Source organism: Bactrocera dorsalis, chromosome 6, assembly GCF_023373825.1.
Source record: "Bactrocera dorsalis isolate Fly_Bdor chromosome 6, ASM2337382v1, whole genome shotgun sequence".
In the NCBI taxonomy this organism is placed as follows: domain Eukaryota; kingdom Metazoa; phylum Arthropoda; class Insecta; order Diptera; family Tephritidae; genus Bactrocera; species Bactrocera dorsalis.
Window position 1 is genome coordinate 39,180,014 of NC_064308.1, and position 17,682 is coordinate 39,197,695.

Here is a 17,682-nt window from a genome sequence, read left to right on the forward strand (position 1 = left end):
GCATTTTCCACACCACCATGAGGTATGCAACTAGGCGCGTTACCGATTTTTTTTGGGTGTTCGGTTCCCCCGGAGGCCTATTTGCACCCATATACCTTAAAACTAAGCAACAAATATTTACAGAAAATTTAAATTAAAAATAACAAAAACAATTCAATTCAATTGAAAAATAAATTAAAAGTAAAAACAATTCAAAAATTTGTATAATAAAAAAAGTAAAAACAATTCAAAAATTTTCTATAATAAAATATATAAAAATACATATGTATGTATAAAATAATATTTAATATGTACATATGCCAACATATTCAACATTCTAGCATACTAACCTGTCGATCGACCTGCACAGGAACGGGATAGAATTGCTCTGTGAAAATAATAATAAAGTAATAATTTAATTAAATAACTTACTTTTAGATTGACCGTCCGTCCGTCCGTTTGAATATTTTCAAATAATATGCCAGTATTGCTATTGAGCATGTCAAAATAGTGTTGCGTAAGCTAATTTAAACTCCTTTTTACTACTAAATAAATATTGCAAATTCAATAAATAATTTTTTAAGAATAATTTTTATTTAAAAACTTAGCTTAGAACTAAAAAATAATATAGTAAATCTGTTAGGATGGTCAAACACTCCATTTGGGAACGAGTAGAATTCCTGATCGCCGGCGTATAGCTAAATTCTGACATTTAAAACGTGTACGTAGTTTGTGATTACAAAAATTTATAATTAAAATATAGAAAACATGGCTATTATAATTATCTCTTGATTTATCTTACAATAAAAAATGTGTTTTACTGTTCAGACGAATTGTTATGGTACGTAATATAAAATTTTTCACAATAGTTATCTCTTATGGTCCACTCATTATCAAATATAATTTCCATTTTGTCCATGAATAAGTTAACTAAAACGCTTAAAAATATATAGCATATTTATCTATATCATGAAGGTATAATTAATTTTTGTTATAACAGCTAAAATCTTTACTCTATAACAAAAATTGAAAATAGTATTTATAAATGTACAAATATAGTACTATAAATTTATAATTTAATATTATAGCATTTTCGCTTTCTGCAACCCGTTTTAACCTCTCGCCACCCTTATTCACCAGAGGTGGCCACGATGTTGTTGTTGTAAAAGTACACTTGAGGGATAGCTTAAGGGCTGTGAATGGCTCTTTTTCTATGGTGAATGTTACTTTCCCTACTCCTCTCTACCATGCTTGCTGCATCGTTTCCAATAGCAAAATAATAACACTTTTTTAAATCCAAATCTACTTGCTCTTGCGCAAATGGTCCTAATGCCGGCCATAGACCACACAAGTAAACTGCACAAGTCTAGCACTGCACAGTGCGTTTGTGCAGTGTATGGGGGTGTTTGTGCTACTTGTGCAGTGAACTGAGCAATATCAAAATGATTTTGATATTTTTACACAAGTCTGAATACTGCGCAGTGAATTTTGCTCACTATAGCTGTGTCTTCCACAAAAGTAGAAGTTAATACATTGTTAGCTGTTGGAAGATCTGCTGTATATATGATGTATAGTGTTGGGCCTAGAACACTGCCCTGGGGTACACCAGCCCTTATCTGTCTTTCATCAGATATGAAATTTCCCACTTTTACCATAAATTTTCTATTTTTTAAATACGATTCCAATGTTTTATATAATTTTTAAGGTAGAATATTTTTAATCTTGTATAAAAGGCCCTCATGCCATACCTTATCAAACGCCTGAGCCACGTCTAGAAATATAGCTAAACAGTACTCTCTGTGCTCAAATGCTTTTCTTATTTCGTTAGTAATTCTATTTACTTGCTCAATCGTGCTATGTTTTTTACGAAACCCAAATTGGTGCATTGGTATTATATTATTTTCGTGGAGGAAAGGAGTCATCTTTGATAGTAACAATTTTTCAAATATCTTAGAAAGACAGGGTAGAAGACTGATTGGTCTGTATGAAGACGGCTGTGTTAAGTCTTTCCCAGGTTTGTCTATCAAGATGATCTGCGACTTTTTCCATGAATTTGGATAGTGTCCGAGATTAAGAATTGCATTGAAGAGCAAAGAGAGCACCTTTACGGTAATATTTGGTAACTCAATTAGCATTTTTGGGGTAATATTACCATGTCCAGGTGATTTTTTGGGGTTAAGCTCTTTTATTATTCTAGTAACTTCAAAAGTAGAAGTCCTAATAGACACATGCGACTCTTTTGTGGTATTGGGCAAGGTTGGCAACTCAAAGTTGTTCTTTGGGCAATTGGGTTGAAATACCTTTTCTAGGTGATTTGCAAAGCAATTCGCCTTATCCTCATCACTACGTGCCCAATTACCATTCAACTGTCTTAGAGGCATGTTGGAATCTACTGGTGGCTTGAAAGACTTTTGTGCTTTCCAAAGAGAATTTTGCTTGCAAGAATTTGGACACAGCTTCTTTATATAATTTTCAGTGTTGTGTTCCTCTTCGCATTTAAGCGCTTTTTTTAACTTTCGTACAGCAGATTTCAGTTGAAGCAGAGTTGAAGGGGATCGATTTAACTGCCATTCCCGCCTAGCTCGCCTTTTCCCATTTACAAGTTTCTCTATTTCATTATTGGTGATCTTTCTAAAACCAACTGGTTTGTTATTTCTTTTTGGTGTTGCCAATACAGCTGCATTAGTTATTACGTCATTAATTTCTCTTATATTTTCATCAATGTCTCTTCCTGTATTTATTTTGCAATCAATATTGATGTGGGTGCTGATATACTTTCTATATTTCAACCAGTTAGTTTTATGTGATGTTAGAGAAACTTTTGGCTCAAATATCATGGGCTGTTCGTATAACTTTATTAGTACAGGAGAATGATCAGATGATAAGTCTGTACATGTATCAGCTGTCATAAGCGATCTATCTATATTTTTGACTACAGCAAAATCTATTAAGTCTGGTATTTTTCTTCTATCACTGGGCCAGTATGTCGGCTTACCAGGAGATATTATATCCAGCTTATTATGCTTATTCATAATAGTGTAGTACAACTGTCGTCCTTTCGGATTAATAAGACGTGAGCCCCAGTACGTGTGTTTTGCGTTATAATCTCCACCTGCTAGAAATTTTTGACCTAGTGTTCCAAAAAAGTCTTTAAATTCTATTTCTGTAATTTTAAAACGAGGTGGACAGTATATAGCAGTAAGGTTTAAGTCACAACCCCGATTTTTGAGTGAAATTGTTGTTGCTTGTAACTGCAGAGTAGCATGCGATTCTAGGGCATAGTGGTTTAAACGATTTCTAACCAACACTGCCGTGCCACCATGCGCTTTTCCATCTGGATGATTTGTGACATAGACTCTAAATCCCAGAATATTGAAATTATTTTTATTTGTTAAATGAGTTTCTGATATAAGCATTACATCAATATTCTTTTCAGACAGAAATCTGATAATCTCTAATTTATGTTGGTTAACACCGTTAGCATTCCATATACAGATATTTAGTAAGCTAATTTTTTACTTAATAAATTTTGCAACATTTGATTTTGTGATTTTATTAAATCTTGGATCATGTTTTGCATGGTAGACATAAATTGTGTCATACACTGTGTAAGATTTATAATCATAGTTTCAATACCTCCATTTGGAGGATTTTGCGGAGTTGCATTTGCACAGTGTTGCCTTTCACCACATTTGCATAGCTTCCTTGCATATTATTATTGATAGAAGTACTCGTAATAGGATTTGAACTTTTCTCTGAGGCTGCTATAATTTCATTACGGGGTGTTTGTAACATTTGGTTACGACGTACTTGAATGCCCTGTGACAACTTCGATTTCAAATCTTTATATATAGGACAACCTCTGTAGTTAGCAGTGTGATCTCCTCCACAATTGCTGCATTTCTTTTTTAATTCTTCCTTCTTAAGGGTGCATTTCGAAGTGGGATGTAATTCACCACATACCACACAAACACTGCGTAGAGTGCAATATGATTTAGTATGCCCATATTCTTGGCAGTGAGAACATTGTACCGGACCGTTTCTTTTATGTGGTTCTTCCACAGTTACTCTGCGATGCAGCAAATATTTCAGATTGTATATAGGATGGGTCTCATTTTTTTTTAGTTGATTCGAATTCGGCAACAATTCAATTTTAAACATTGGCTGTGGTACTTTGTTTCTATTAAATATATTTACAACTGTTTTAATTCCAAAACCACATTCCTCCAATGCTTCTTTCACTTCACTAGAATCTACGGCGGACTCTATACCCTTGATTACAACAACTAGGCCCATAGAGCTCTTCAGTTGATACGAATAATAATTTTTGTTTTTATTCGACAAAAATTTAACGATTTCCATGAAACTTTTTTCAGTGTAGGACTGAATTTTTATTTCGTATATATTGCTTTTTTTCAAAGGCACTATATGAAAATTGTTAGTGCCAACAATTTCACTTAAATTCGCAGCAAGAGTATTACTGCTACGCTCGCGCAAATATATCGGAGGTGGTTTGGCATTAACGACTGTGGTGGTACCCTTCGCATCGTCGTCTGAACCATTGCTTAGTATGGCAAATCTGTTGCTATTTAAAACTTCCGTTTTATTTTTATTTGGTGTGCTGCCTTGAAATTTTTTAGGATTGACCGCTGATTTAGAAGGACTTAATTTCCTTTTTATATTGACGTAGCGGTCAATGCCTGTTTGTACAGACGGGCCTTTTTTTGTTGGTACACTCTCACCTTGCCTTGTGATTTTCTTCGTTGCCTGCGCGTTTGTTGGTACCTGCAGGCTGGTTGGTGTCAGGGCATTTGTTGTTGCCCGATTGTTGTTTTCGGCTAGTACTGCTGACTGTGTTCTTTGCTTCGATTCCTTTTCAGCTGATCGCTGCGATGACTCATCATCGCCGTTACACTTTTTATTTTCAGTAGTTGTGGTTGTTGTTGGGTCGATAAAGCTGAAGTAGGCATTTATGGAATGCCTACGGCCTTGCTGATGAGGCTGCGAAGCACTCATTATTGTTTGTTTGATTTTTTGTTTTCACTTGTTGATTCGTGCACTAATTGTTTATGTTTATTATTATTAATTTGTGTGCACTGTTTTAAATGTTTGTTTACAATTTTAAATTGTTTTTTTTTTTTGTTTTACTTTTTGATTGGTTTTATGATTATTTTTTTGTAAAGATTGAATTAACGGAGCGAGTTATTTAAATAACACGTCCGTACTCTTTGAACACTCTTTCTCTTTTCAAGGATGTGTTGGAAATTTGAATAATTCGCACATACAGGAATTATTCAACATATTTCAATCTAGACCAACAACAGCAATTTCTTACGTATCCACTCCATCGCCACTAGAGCTTATAAATGCTCCATAGGACCCAACAACATATAATTCACAAGAATCAATACAGGGATTCTACGCGAATTTTCAATAAAAAATTTTTTATACTACTGAAATTAAAATGAATTTAGTATGTTTTGTTATTACCAAATACTAGAGCAAAATAAATAAAAAAAGAATTATTTGTTTTTTGTAAATCCAGTCGTTTATATTATATAATTCTGGTGTTTGGTTAAAAATTATTTTTAATTGGTTGAATCATTGACATTTTTGTTTGTGAGTTTTTCATATATACTGTTTTGCCATGAAACAGATCTTGCAGAATTAAAGTATTTACAAAATTGGCTTCTTATATCTTTTGCATTAGTTGCATGATTTCTTATAACAGTACGATTTACTGGTGCTAGGACTTCTGTTTCTGTTGTATCTGCAAGATTACTGTTGGCGTATACTTGATCATTTTTTTTTCTTAAAAAATTATGTAAGTGGCAACAAGTGAGGACTATGATTGTTGTTTTTTCGGTTGACAAATTAATAGTTTTTAACAAAATTCTGAATCTTGATAAAAGAATTCCAAATGTATTTTCAACTACGCCCCGCGCACGTGACAGTCGGTAATTGAATATTATTTCATCTTTTATCATCGAAGTATGGCTGAACGGCTTCATTATATTTTCAGTTAAAGGAAACGCATCATCTGCGACAAAAACATAGGTAGTATCGCAACCTGGAGGACACTCTTTAGACGGTATTTTGAGCTCGTTGTTCTTCAAACTCATAAAAAAAAGTGAATCACTAAAAATTCCCGCATCTGAAGCGCGTCCATTAAAAACTCGAAATTTGCATTTACAACAGCCATTAAAACTATTGAAAAGAATTTTTTATAATTGAAGTACAAATATCCTGTTCCAGGGGGTTTTGTAATAGCAACATGTTTGCCATCCATCGCCCCGATACAGTTAGGAAAATTCCATCGTTGGTAAAACGCATTAGCTTCCTTTTTCCAATCTTCTTCACTTGATGGCAACTGCAAAAATGACAAACGATAATTATATTTAGGTGTCAACACGTGAAGTCTTCTGATTAATCACCGCAATGTTGGTTTTCAGGACTTCAATTATGGCTTCACAAGTTTCGAACACTATTCCACCTATAGTTTGCGGTGCAATGGCTGTTAGAAATTTTTAGTCCTCAAAACTGTTGCCACTTGCCAGAAACCGCAACGTCAAGGCCAAACGATGATGCACTGGAATCGCTTTTCTCATAATTGTATAATTTTTTTATTAGTGGTGCCACTTTTGCCAACAATTCATCAAAAGTTTCTTTGCTCATTCTTACATAATTTTTAAAATCACTTTCCGCTGAAAATTCTAATTCTTTCAATATTTTCTGCTGCCCTAACTTGTCTCTTTTTAAAAAACATTGTTTACTCCACACACTTCTTTTCCTTTTTTCTCGTTTTTTTTATCGCTATAGCGATTAATATTATCGCGCAAAAAAAAACTTGCACAGTTGGCTTGTATAGTGCGAGTCGCAGTTTTTTTTTGCACAGTGCTAGACTTGCGCAGTTTACTTGTGTGGTCTATGGCCGGCATAAAACATTTCGTGCAATAGCAGAACTTTTTGTACGACCACAAGTTATTTTTGCTGCAATTTTACTATCGGGAAAAATACTTTTCTCAAGCTTACTATGGCAATCTAGGCTATTATAGCTCAATCCATGCTTAATATTGTGGAAAATGGTTAAAAGCTCAGCTTTCGCGATAAGTATTTTTTCAGTGTTTGGTGATTCTCTTAACATAAATTTGCTCACGCTTCCAGAAATTTGGTTGGTCTTTACAAAATTTTGATGTCTTTCTCCAATCCTCTGACGCCTTCATATTTAATTGTAATATCAACCAAGCAGAATTTGCATAAAGCAGTGTACTCATCTTTTTTTTTTAACCACGAAGCAAAGTTTGGCATTTCTAGCCATCTTGATGAAAACGCAGTTAATCTCTTTTTATTTATTGGCTCTTCTTCATCCGACATTATCAACTGATGAAACCATATAAATAAATACTCATTTAATTAAACATTTAACTTAATCATCAATTTCTACTTACATTTTTTACAAAAGCGTTTCCCTTATTCACAAACAGCTGTTTAAGTGATGTCAAACGATCATTATGCATTGAACACTTAGAAAACAGCAACTTCACGACGTAACGACAACAAATGTAATGGCAACAAAAGTAGTGAAATTGCAATATTATGTAGTTTAAATAAAGGAAAGTGATTATATATACGTATCTTAGTGCGTTTTATTTATGTTATGCTGTTCCGAACCAGAAATGTGTAAGCCCAACCTATATGAATATATTGATGCATTGAATGTACATATGACAATCTGAAGATAGGTTGCATTCCCTTATTTCTGCGCCGGAACTTCAATTTCTTTATTTAACATATATATAACACACTTAATTACAATCATATAACAACTTTTCGTTATTGAAAGCACATAATATTGACATTTTACTAATTTTATCAGAGCATCCAAAACGTGAAAACGCATTGAATGTATGTCTATTTTCAAATAGATTGGATTCAGTTATTTCTGCGCCGGAACAACTTTTCCCCATCTTCCATAATTAAAACACACTTAGTTACGTATATATAACCGTTTCTTTTTTTATTTATAGCACATAGTTGTGCTATTTTATTAATTTTGATTTAAAACACAACCGAAAGCAAATGTCAACAAACTTCGAATTGTACGATTTACGTAACAAGGATCAGCTGCTCCTCATTTACTTTTTTCTCACTCGTAAATTGTCGTAACCTTTATTATTTCAGCCATGATAAGAACGTGTGTATTTCCAGTTTGAGAGATGCTGCTTGTCGCTCGCTCTTGTCTCAGTGTTCAATGCATTATGTATTCTTACTGCGTTCGATAATTATCGATATTCTAACTCCAAAAATACATTTTACAACACGTTGTGTTTAATCCAAACAAATACTCCTCTGCATTACTCCCACAAATTACAAAAAGTAATAGAGGCGTAATGTAGAGGAGTATAAACCGCCCCAACTTCACGCAACAGGCGAAAAAGGAGGAACGAAGGAGACGATTTTCCCGCGCTTTCACCAAAAAGAGTATTATTATCCCGCCAGCAGCAGCGATATAACACAACACATAGCGAACATATAAGCGACAACAAGTGAAATACACAGTGAATACAAAACATAAGTGAATACGAGGAAAACATTCAGTGAAATTATACAAAGTGAACAATTACATATATCGGGTCAATAGTACAAACACAGATAAATACAGCGGTGACAATTCCTAGTCAAGTGGACAAACACTGGAGAAACCATCAAACCGGCACGTTCAATCAACAACAACAACACAGGATATAAAGTCGCAGCAGGTTACAATAATTTACTAAACTAACATAGATTTACATATATGTATAAAGTAACACAATTAGTTATTGTTAATAACACATACACACACCCATATACATATTTATATATACACGATTAAATCAGCATTTTTATAACGTTTGAACTCCAATTAATCGTCTTTTTAATTACTCGAAATCGGCCCCATACGTCGACATACCCCGACATTTTTGGTCCTATCGAGCCGCGATAATTAAAAGAAAAAGACTTCGTGGGAATTTTATCAACAACATCATCGTTGGAACACCAAACCCAAAAGTTAAAAGAGTGCACCCAGCAAACAACAAGCCTGTAAGATAATCAACAAATACCCAAACGAATAACTCAAACCCAAAACAAAACGAAATTAACAAAAAGCGGAAAAACTGTAAGTGCGACCCATATTTTTCTATATATTATTATAAAGTGCAAATCATATTTGTTAAAAAATACCCAATTGTCAAATTGTGTCCTTAAGAATACTTAAGCATAATTTATTTGCTCTATTGGGTTGACAAAAATTTGATTTGCACTATTTAATTATATATGCATACATACATACCTGCATATATGTACTTACCCAAGAGAAGAAGTGCAATAATAAAATAACTATATGCATATATTTTGCCGTCGGCTATTGCATTCTTCTCGTTAAACTAAAATTACATATAAATAAATATACACTCGCTAATACATACGAATAGCGCACCCATCCGCATTATATTTGTTGGTGACGAAAATTGCTAGCGAACAGCACGTCAAAAGACAAATACCCAGTAGGAAATTAAAAAGGTGACCCAGTAGGAAAAAGTGCAAAACCCTGCAAATTTTTTATTTATCGATTTTTTTTCTACGATTCATCGGAAATTTAATAATTTCGCATCAACAGTCACAATCGAACACCATCGAGATAAGAACAAACCAATTAATTTGAAATTTTGAAAATAAATAAATCATTATACAAAAGTTTTTTAAAGTTTGTTTTCTTACATTTTCGTAACCCTACGCGACTCATTTTCTCATTTAACCCAAAAATCAAAGATATTTTACCCAAAAATGGAAATGGAGGATTTCAAAATCACAACAACAGATTTGATCGAATTCGTGGAAGACCATCTTCAGACCCAAAGTGAAGATGATTCGGTCTATACCCTAGAAATTAAAAGGGTCGAACTAAATTCGCTCTATGAAAAAGCAAAGCGCTCATACGATGCGATCAGAAGAATTTCTCGCGAAAGTCATGAAACCATCGATTTCTTTAAAGTGAAAGAAAAATATCAAAAAAGTTATCGAATGTACCTCTCTTGCTTAGCTTCCATCAACGAAGATGTAGATGCGCGTAAAACACAAGTGTCAACCCAACCCATTAAGGAAAGGACTTCAGAAGCCACAATGATGGATTTCGCTCCTGCAGTTCACCTCCCACCATGCGACACCGACATCTTTTACGGAGATTACACAACTTGGCCCACCTTTCGGGATATGTTTACAGCCCTATACATCCGTAACCCAAGGATTAGTAACGTGGAAAGACTCTTTCACCTTACTCAGAAGACCCGAGGAGAAGCAAGAGAGGTTATTCAAAACGCACCCCTAACAAATGATGGTTTCATACTCGCCTGGAAAAATTTAGTCGACCAATACGAAAATAAGAGGTTGCAGGTAAACACCCAATTAAAGACCCTTTTTAATCTACCCCAAGTAACTCAGGAAACCGGTTGTGCTATAAAAAGCTTACAACGTTCGGTTAATAACGTTTTAACCAATTTAAACAACCTTGAGATTGACACACAAAGCTGGGATCCGATATTAATATATCTTTGTAGTTCCAAACTACCTAAACAAACTCTCGAAACCTTTGAATATACCCTAGCAGACAATTCAGATATACCGACGTGGTCAAATTTCGACAATTTTTTAACCCACAAATACAAAACCCTCGAATCTGTTGGAAATTTCAAAGCTTCAGTAGCAAAATTACCCCCATTCCACACCGGTGCAGTTAAAAGAACAGATGAAAAGAAATACAACACTTTTCATGCAAACGTGGCTGAAACGCCAATTGCTAGACCCTCTAATACCCAAAGAAATAATAATTTCAACTTTACTCAACATAATATAGATACAGAAAGCTGTAAGCTCTGTAAAAAGCAGCACCCTATTCGAGAATGTCCCAAATTTCTCGCAATGAATGTGGAGTCACGTATCTCCACAATCAAAAAATATGGTTATTGCTATAACTGCTTGGCCATATCACACAGCTACAAGAACTGTGTGAGTAAATTCTCGTGTCGTAAGTGTCACAAAAAACACAATACTCTGATACACAGAGAATCCAGCTTTCGACCTGAATCCACTCCGGAAATACCAAACGTCACTAGTTCGAACCCTGAAAACAGTACCGCACTACCCACCCAAAGCACAAATACAAATCGGCAAGCCTACACAACAACTATACAGTCCACTAAATCATCAACCCAGGACCCACCCAACCCAAGTAGGAAGCAGATATTACTCGGTACTGCAATGGTTCAAATAGAACATAATGGCCAGCGATATTCCGCGAGAGCCCTTATTGATTCAGGATCGGAAGCCACATTTATATCTCGAAGACTTCAGAGAAGCTTGGATATACCCACCCACTCTGTATCAGCCCAAGTGACCGGACTAAACAATGCAGTTTCAGCAACACCAACGAACATCTGTGAAATCACGCTTTGCTCACCCTTAAACACAAATTATAAGCTATCAGCACAGGCATTTATACTAAATAGCCTAACTGATAATTTACCCTCATACCCTATAGATCCAAAGCAGTGTCTTAAAAATCTTGGATTCACTTTAGCCGACACCCAATTTCACAAACCCAGACCCGTGGATATACTAATCGGCAGTGATATCTATCCAAGTATTTTACTCAATGGAGTAAAGAGGAACATACTAGGTTCACTCTTAGCTCAAGAGACAGAATTCGGATGGATATTGTCCGGACCCATAACCCAACCCTCCCAAAATTCCGCCATAGTATCATTTCACAATAAAGTGAATCCCGAGAGTCTTCTCACACGTTTTTGGGAGGTGGAGGAAATCCCAAAGGAATCCGTAGTTTCCAAATCGGACCAAATTTGTGAGGAAATTTTCCAAAAAACTACCCGTCGTAATCCAGATGGGCGCTATATAGTAACCCTACCCTTCAAAGAACCCGACAATATTGATATCGGACAATCTAGACATATAGCGTTGGCCCAATTCCTTAGAAATGAACGAGCTTTACTTAAAAAACCCGAAGTGAAAGCAGAATACGACAAAGCAATCATGGAATATTTGGAACTCGGACAAATGAAGAAAGTAGAGTATGACCCTTCTGGTAAAGCGACCCAATATTACTTACCACACCACGCGGTCATTAAACCCGACCGTATAACCACGAAATTGCGTGTGGTATTTAACGCATCTTGCCCCACGTCAAATCACAAAAGCTTGAATGACGTCTTACATATCGGGCCTACTTTACAGAAAGACCTTGTCATTCTGATAACAAATTGGCGACTCTTCCAATTCGTTTTTAATGCGGATATTCAGAAAATGTACCGGCAAATACTCGTAGACCCTAAACACACTCGGTTCCAAAGGATATTATTTAGGAAGTCCCCGGAAGACACAATAGAAGACTTCGAATTGCAAACAGTCACGTTCGGCATAAATTGTGCACCGTATCTAGCAATCCGGACCCTCATGAAACTTGCCGATGATATAGAAGAAACCCACCCATTAGCAGCCAAAATACTTCGCCAGGAAATGTATGTAGACGATGTTTTAGCCGGAACACATGACCTGACCACGGCAAAGTCAGCACGAGATGAACTCATTTCCGCTCTGAAGACCCCAGGATTCGCTCTGCGAAAATGGACCTCCAATGACCCACACATTCTGAAAGGACTTCCACAGGATCATCTTTTGGAGACAGAAACACTCAACCTTTCGGAACCCGAGAACACCAAAACCCTGGGCATTCGATGGAACTCCAAAAAGGATTCATTTTTCTTCCTCGTCAACCCAATGGAGAAAAAACCCGCATACACCAAACGAGAAGTTTTATCAGCCATAGCAAAATTGTTTGACCCAGCCGGTTGGCTTAGTCCAATAATAATCACGGCAAAAATAATTATGCAACAAATATGGCTGGATAAAACTGACTGGGATGAAAGCCTGAAACCCCTCACCCTTCATCGATGGAACAGCTTCGTAAAGGATTACGACAACATCAACAAAATTGAAATACCCAGGTGGACCCATTTTAACCCAACAGCCACCATTGAATTCCACGGTTTCTCTGATGCTTCAGAAAAAGCATATGCCGCGACACTTTATATAAGGGTTTCAGTTGGAGAAAAAATATGGACAACTCTCTTAGTGTCAAAAACAAGAGTTGCTCCCATTAAAACCGTATCCCTACCCAGATTGGAACTCTGCGGAGCGGTTCTACTGGCTAACCTTTTTAACTCTACCCTACCCCAACTACACCTAACCCAATATAAAAATTATTTTTGGACTGACTCAACCATAGTTCTTGCTTGGTTAAACAAACCACCCTGTTCATGGACCACTTTCGTTTCACATCGAGTAGCTGCAATCACCGAGAAAGTGGGAGTCGATAATTGGAACCATGTGGAAAGCCAAGACAATCCCGCAGACTTGGCAAGCCGAGGATGTACACCCACCGATCTATTGAATTACAACCTCTGGTGGCATGGACCCCAATGGCTACAACACGAAAAGGAGCATTTTCCAGCATCGGAGAAAACATACAACACCACCGTGGAGTTCAAACCCGTTAAGACGTTTGCGATAACCACCCAAGAGGATATACTCGAAAGGTTTTCCTCATTCCCCAGAGCAATTCGCGTTATCGCTTACCTATTCAGGTTTTGCGCAAATGCCTCACCAAGGAGGCGAGAAATTGTTTACTCAAACCACGAAATAACCCCGGAAGAGTTCAAAACAACCCGAATGAAGTTAATCATTCACACCCAAAAAACACATTTCCGAGAAGAATATGATTCATTGACCCGTAAAACCCAAATACATAAGAAAAGTTCATTATTGACTTTAAATCCATTCATTGACCCTAAAGGAGTTATGCGAAGTGACGGAAGATTAACCAATTCCGCAGCGTTATCATATAATGAGCGCCACCCTATCCTATTACCCTATAATAGCCGTATGACAAAATTACTAACTCAATTTACCCATTTAGCAACGCTACACGGCGGAAATCAGCTAGTTCTTCGACTCCTAAGGACAGAATTCTGGATACCCAAAGCAAAGATGCTGATTAAAACAATCATTCATCAATGCAAAACGTGCATCATACACAACAAGGCTCAACAAACCCAAATAATGGCAGCTCTTCCAAATGAACGAACCATCCTAACCCGGCCGTTTGCTAACACTGGTATCGATTTCGCTGGACCCTATGACATCAAAAACTACACTGGGAGAGCATGTCTAATCACCAAAGGATATATATGTGTATTTGTATGCTTCTCAACTAAAGCAATACATCTCGAACCCGTTAGCGATCTCACTACACAAGCCTTCCTAGCAGCATTCTCTCGTTTCTTCTCGAGGCGTGGATGCCCCGCCAATCTTTATTCCGACAACGGAACAAACTTTATAGGAGCTTCACAGTTGCTAGTTAAAGATCGGCGTGAATTCTTACATACACTTCGAACTCAAATTGCATCTCTCCATAGCCATCAAAATATCTCATGGCACTTCAACCCACCAGGAGCTCCACATATGGGTGGATTATGGGAAGCAGGCGTAAAAAGTCTAAAAACCCACCTAAAAAAGATCGCAAAACTACAAAAATTCACGTTCGAAGAATTTGCTACCCTATTGACCCGCATTGAAAGCTGTTTAAACTCTCGACCCATAAGCCCCATAAGTGATGACTCAACAAGCTTGGAACCTCTAACTCCAGGACACTTCCTTATAGGTACCCCATTGCTAACCCCTGCCGAACCCAATTTAGAGGATGCAAATTTAAGCATCGTTAACAGATGGCAGAAACTAAAAATACTCTACCAGCACATTTGCAAGAGATGGAAAGAAGAGTACCTCAAGGAACTACACAAGCGATATAAATGGAAATACCCACATCGTAATGTTGAAGTTAACGACTTAGTCGTTATAAGAAACGACAATACTTCACCCAACGAATGGAAGCTCGGTCGAATCCAAAAGGTCTTCCCCGGCTTAGACCATAAAACACGAGTGGTTGAAATCCGAACTGCTCAAGGCACAGTAACCCGCCCCATCACAAAAATTGTGATATTAAATACAGAATAACATACAAGTTTTCTCTTCTTTTTTAGTGAAATGGCCCCAACAATCACCAACTCACCCAAACCTCGTTCTATGAGCCCAACAATCACCAACTCACCCAAACCTCGTCGCATGAGCTCAGCAATTAGCATCCGGTCCCGTAGCGCAACCCGCAGCATTACACCGATTTCGGAAGACGAAACGATGTCCCGACGCATTCAACGTTTCAAGTCGACCCTTCCCACTATTCGTGAAGAAAAGGAATGTGATGATCGCACAACACGGAAAACGATCTCACATCGAAGAAAACACACATCATCCCGTCATGTCGCTTGCGGAATATGCAAGAAAGACCACCGTCTAGTGACTTGCGCTACGTACTCGGCATATAACATAAACAAAAAATACGAAGCAGTAATCAAATACAACTACTGCGTTAATTGCTTAGCCAGGTCGCACAAGACAGGAGGATGCACCAGCAAAAATAGATGTTCCGTTTGTCATGGGAAACATCATTCATCCCTACACGGACATCCGAGGCTATACCCGACCAACGATGCCAATGTTGTGGAGAAACATCCACTTGCAATAGAGACCCGACTACCATCCTTACTGGCTAAGCAGACCCTAGTACCCACATTGAAGATACGATTAAGATGCGATGGTGAATGGCATAAAGTTCGAGCCATTTTAAACCCTACCCTCAAAATCACGAATATAGCAGCTGAACTCGTCAAACACTTAAAACTGCCAATTACATACCTTAACACGTATCGTATTTGTAGCATACAAATCAGCTCAAATAATGACACAAAGTTTTCTCTGGAATGTAACGCAGTTATCACCCACAAGCTACCCAAAAAACCCTATGAGCGAGATCTAAGCGACGATGTGCAAATGCGCTTTGAACACTTAGTTCTCGCTGACCCTCAATTCCACAGCAACAGGGAGATAACGTTGGAGATTGGAGCAGATGTGTACCCTCAAATCATCAGAAATGGACTATTCAAACCCGATAATGGTACGGTGGTAGCGCAGAACACAGCATTTGGCTGGACCCTTACTGGCACCATCTAACCATAAGTATATTGCTGATAAATACTCAAAAAAAATCTCAATTTTTCAATACCCAATCAGTTACCCTATTAATACTCAATTATTTCGCAGATTCTGCAAGGTGGCCGGGATGTTTAATCCAAACAAATACTCCTCTGCATTACTCCCACAAATTACAAAAAGTAATAGAGGCGTAATGTAGAGGAGTATAAACCGCCCCAACTTCACGCAACAGGCGAAAAAGGAGGAACGAAGGAGACGATTTTCCCGCGCTTTCACCAAAAAGAGTATTATTATCCCGCCAGCAGCAGCGATATAACACAACACATAGCGAACATATAAGCGACAACAAGTGAAATACACAGTGAATACAAAACATAAGTGAATACGAGGAAAACATTCAGTGAAATTATACAAAGTGAACAATTACATATATCGGGTCAATAGTACAAACACAGATAAATACAGCGGTGACAATTCCTAGTCAAGTGGACAAACACTGGAGAAACCATCAAACCGGCACGTTCAATCAACAACAACAACACAGGATATAAAGTCGCAGCAGGTTACAATAATTTACTAAACTAACATAGATTTACATATATGTATAAAGTAACACAATTAGTTATTGTTAATAACACATACACACACCCATATACATATTTATATATACACGATTAAATCAGCATTTTTATAACGTTTGAACTCCAATTAATCGTCTTTTTAATTACTCGAAATCGGCCCCATACGTCGACATACCCCGACACGTTGAGACACATGATAATGGAAATAACTAAAAAATAACTTTTAAAAACAAGTCAATATAAAAATAATGAAAAAAGAGAAAAAAAAACAAATAAATCTGGACAAAGACTTCTTTGTCTGGACTCTGGACAGCAACACAAATATCTGGACAATCCGAACGAATCCAGACCACCTGGCAACCCTACTGTAGCCCCTGAACATTTCGCGAAATCTCATAATTATAATTAGTGAAAGTGCCATAGGTTAGGTAACGACTTACCGGGAGACTGCACCTTTCAATTTGGATACTGAACCTAGAAAATAGATAAGTAAAATCTGATTTGTATCAAAATTTTATTTTTACTTACTTGCCCCTTTTCGTGGTAAATTTACACAAAGTAAAACTTAAATTAGATTTTCCCCATATAACAGCGAAACAAAACGTGCACTTAATTTAATCTGCCGTTTTGTTTTGTTCGATCAGCTGTTTTAGGACAAAGGACTGAATATACCCATTGACAGGCAGAGATATGGCCTCTGAAAATAGTTTGGGAAGTACACCAGAGAATCCTTTTCGGAGGGATTCAAAGATTTTGAGAACGCCTCCAAAAGGCAAAAATGAGGAGACCACCGCTGCTGGACCGATAAAAAGTTGTGAAAACGCCGACCAACATAACAAATGCGGAAAACCTGATAAAATACAGAACGGTGAAGCTGGTAATATATTTTGCAAGCTGGGCAAAAAAATCAAGGAGCTTGAAACTAAGATGTCTGGTCAGAGGCATATTAATCAAGCTATGC

The 17,682-nt window shown here is 37.0% G+C and overlaps 1 protein-coding gene across 3 annotated transcripts; it reads left to right on the plus strand.

Annotated features, from left to right (window-relative positions):
- The first annotated feature begins 8,576 nt into the window (after positions 1–8,576).
- Positions 8,577–16,848, plus strand: LOC125779381 (uncharacterized). Of its 3 annotated transcripts, XM_049460718.1 has the most exons (3): positions 8,577–9,139; positions 15,132–16,164; positions 16,249–16,848. In XM_049460718.1, exon 2 carries the CDS (start codon positions 15,136–15,138, stop codon positions 16,156–16,158), a length of 1,023 nt encoding a protein of 340 aa, XP_049316675.1. In that variant the 5' UTR covers positions 8,577–9,139; positions 15,132–15,135; the 3' UTR covers positions 16,159–16,164; positions 16,249–16,848. The 3 variants fall into 3 exon arrangements, with proteins under 3 accessions (XP_049316675.1, XP_049316673.1, XP_049316674.1); XM_049460716.1 differs by having other exon boundaries at positions 15,132–16,848; XM_049460717.1 differs by having other exon boundaries at positions 8,577–8,738; positions 15,132–16,848.
- Positions 16,849–17,682: the final 834 nt, after the last annotated feature.

Bases quoted from the DNA above. Each gene is read 5' to 3' on its own strand.
- LOC125779381 (XM_049460716.1), top strand. From the start codon at position 15,136: ATGGCCCCAACAATCACCAACTCACCCAAACCTCGTTCTATGAGCCCA.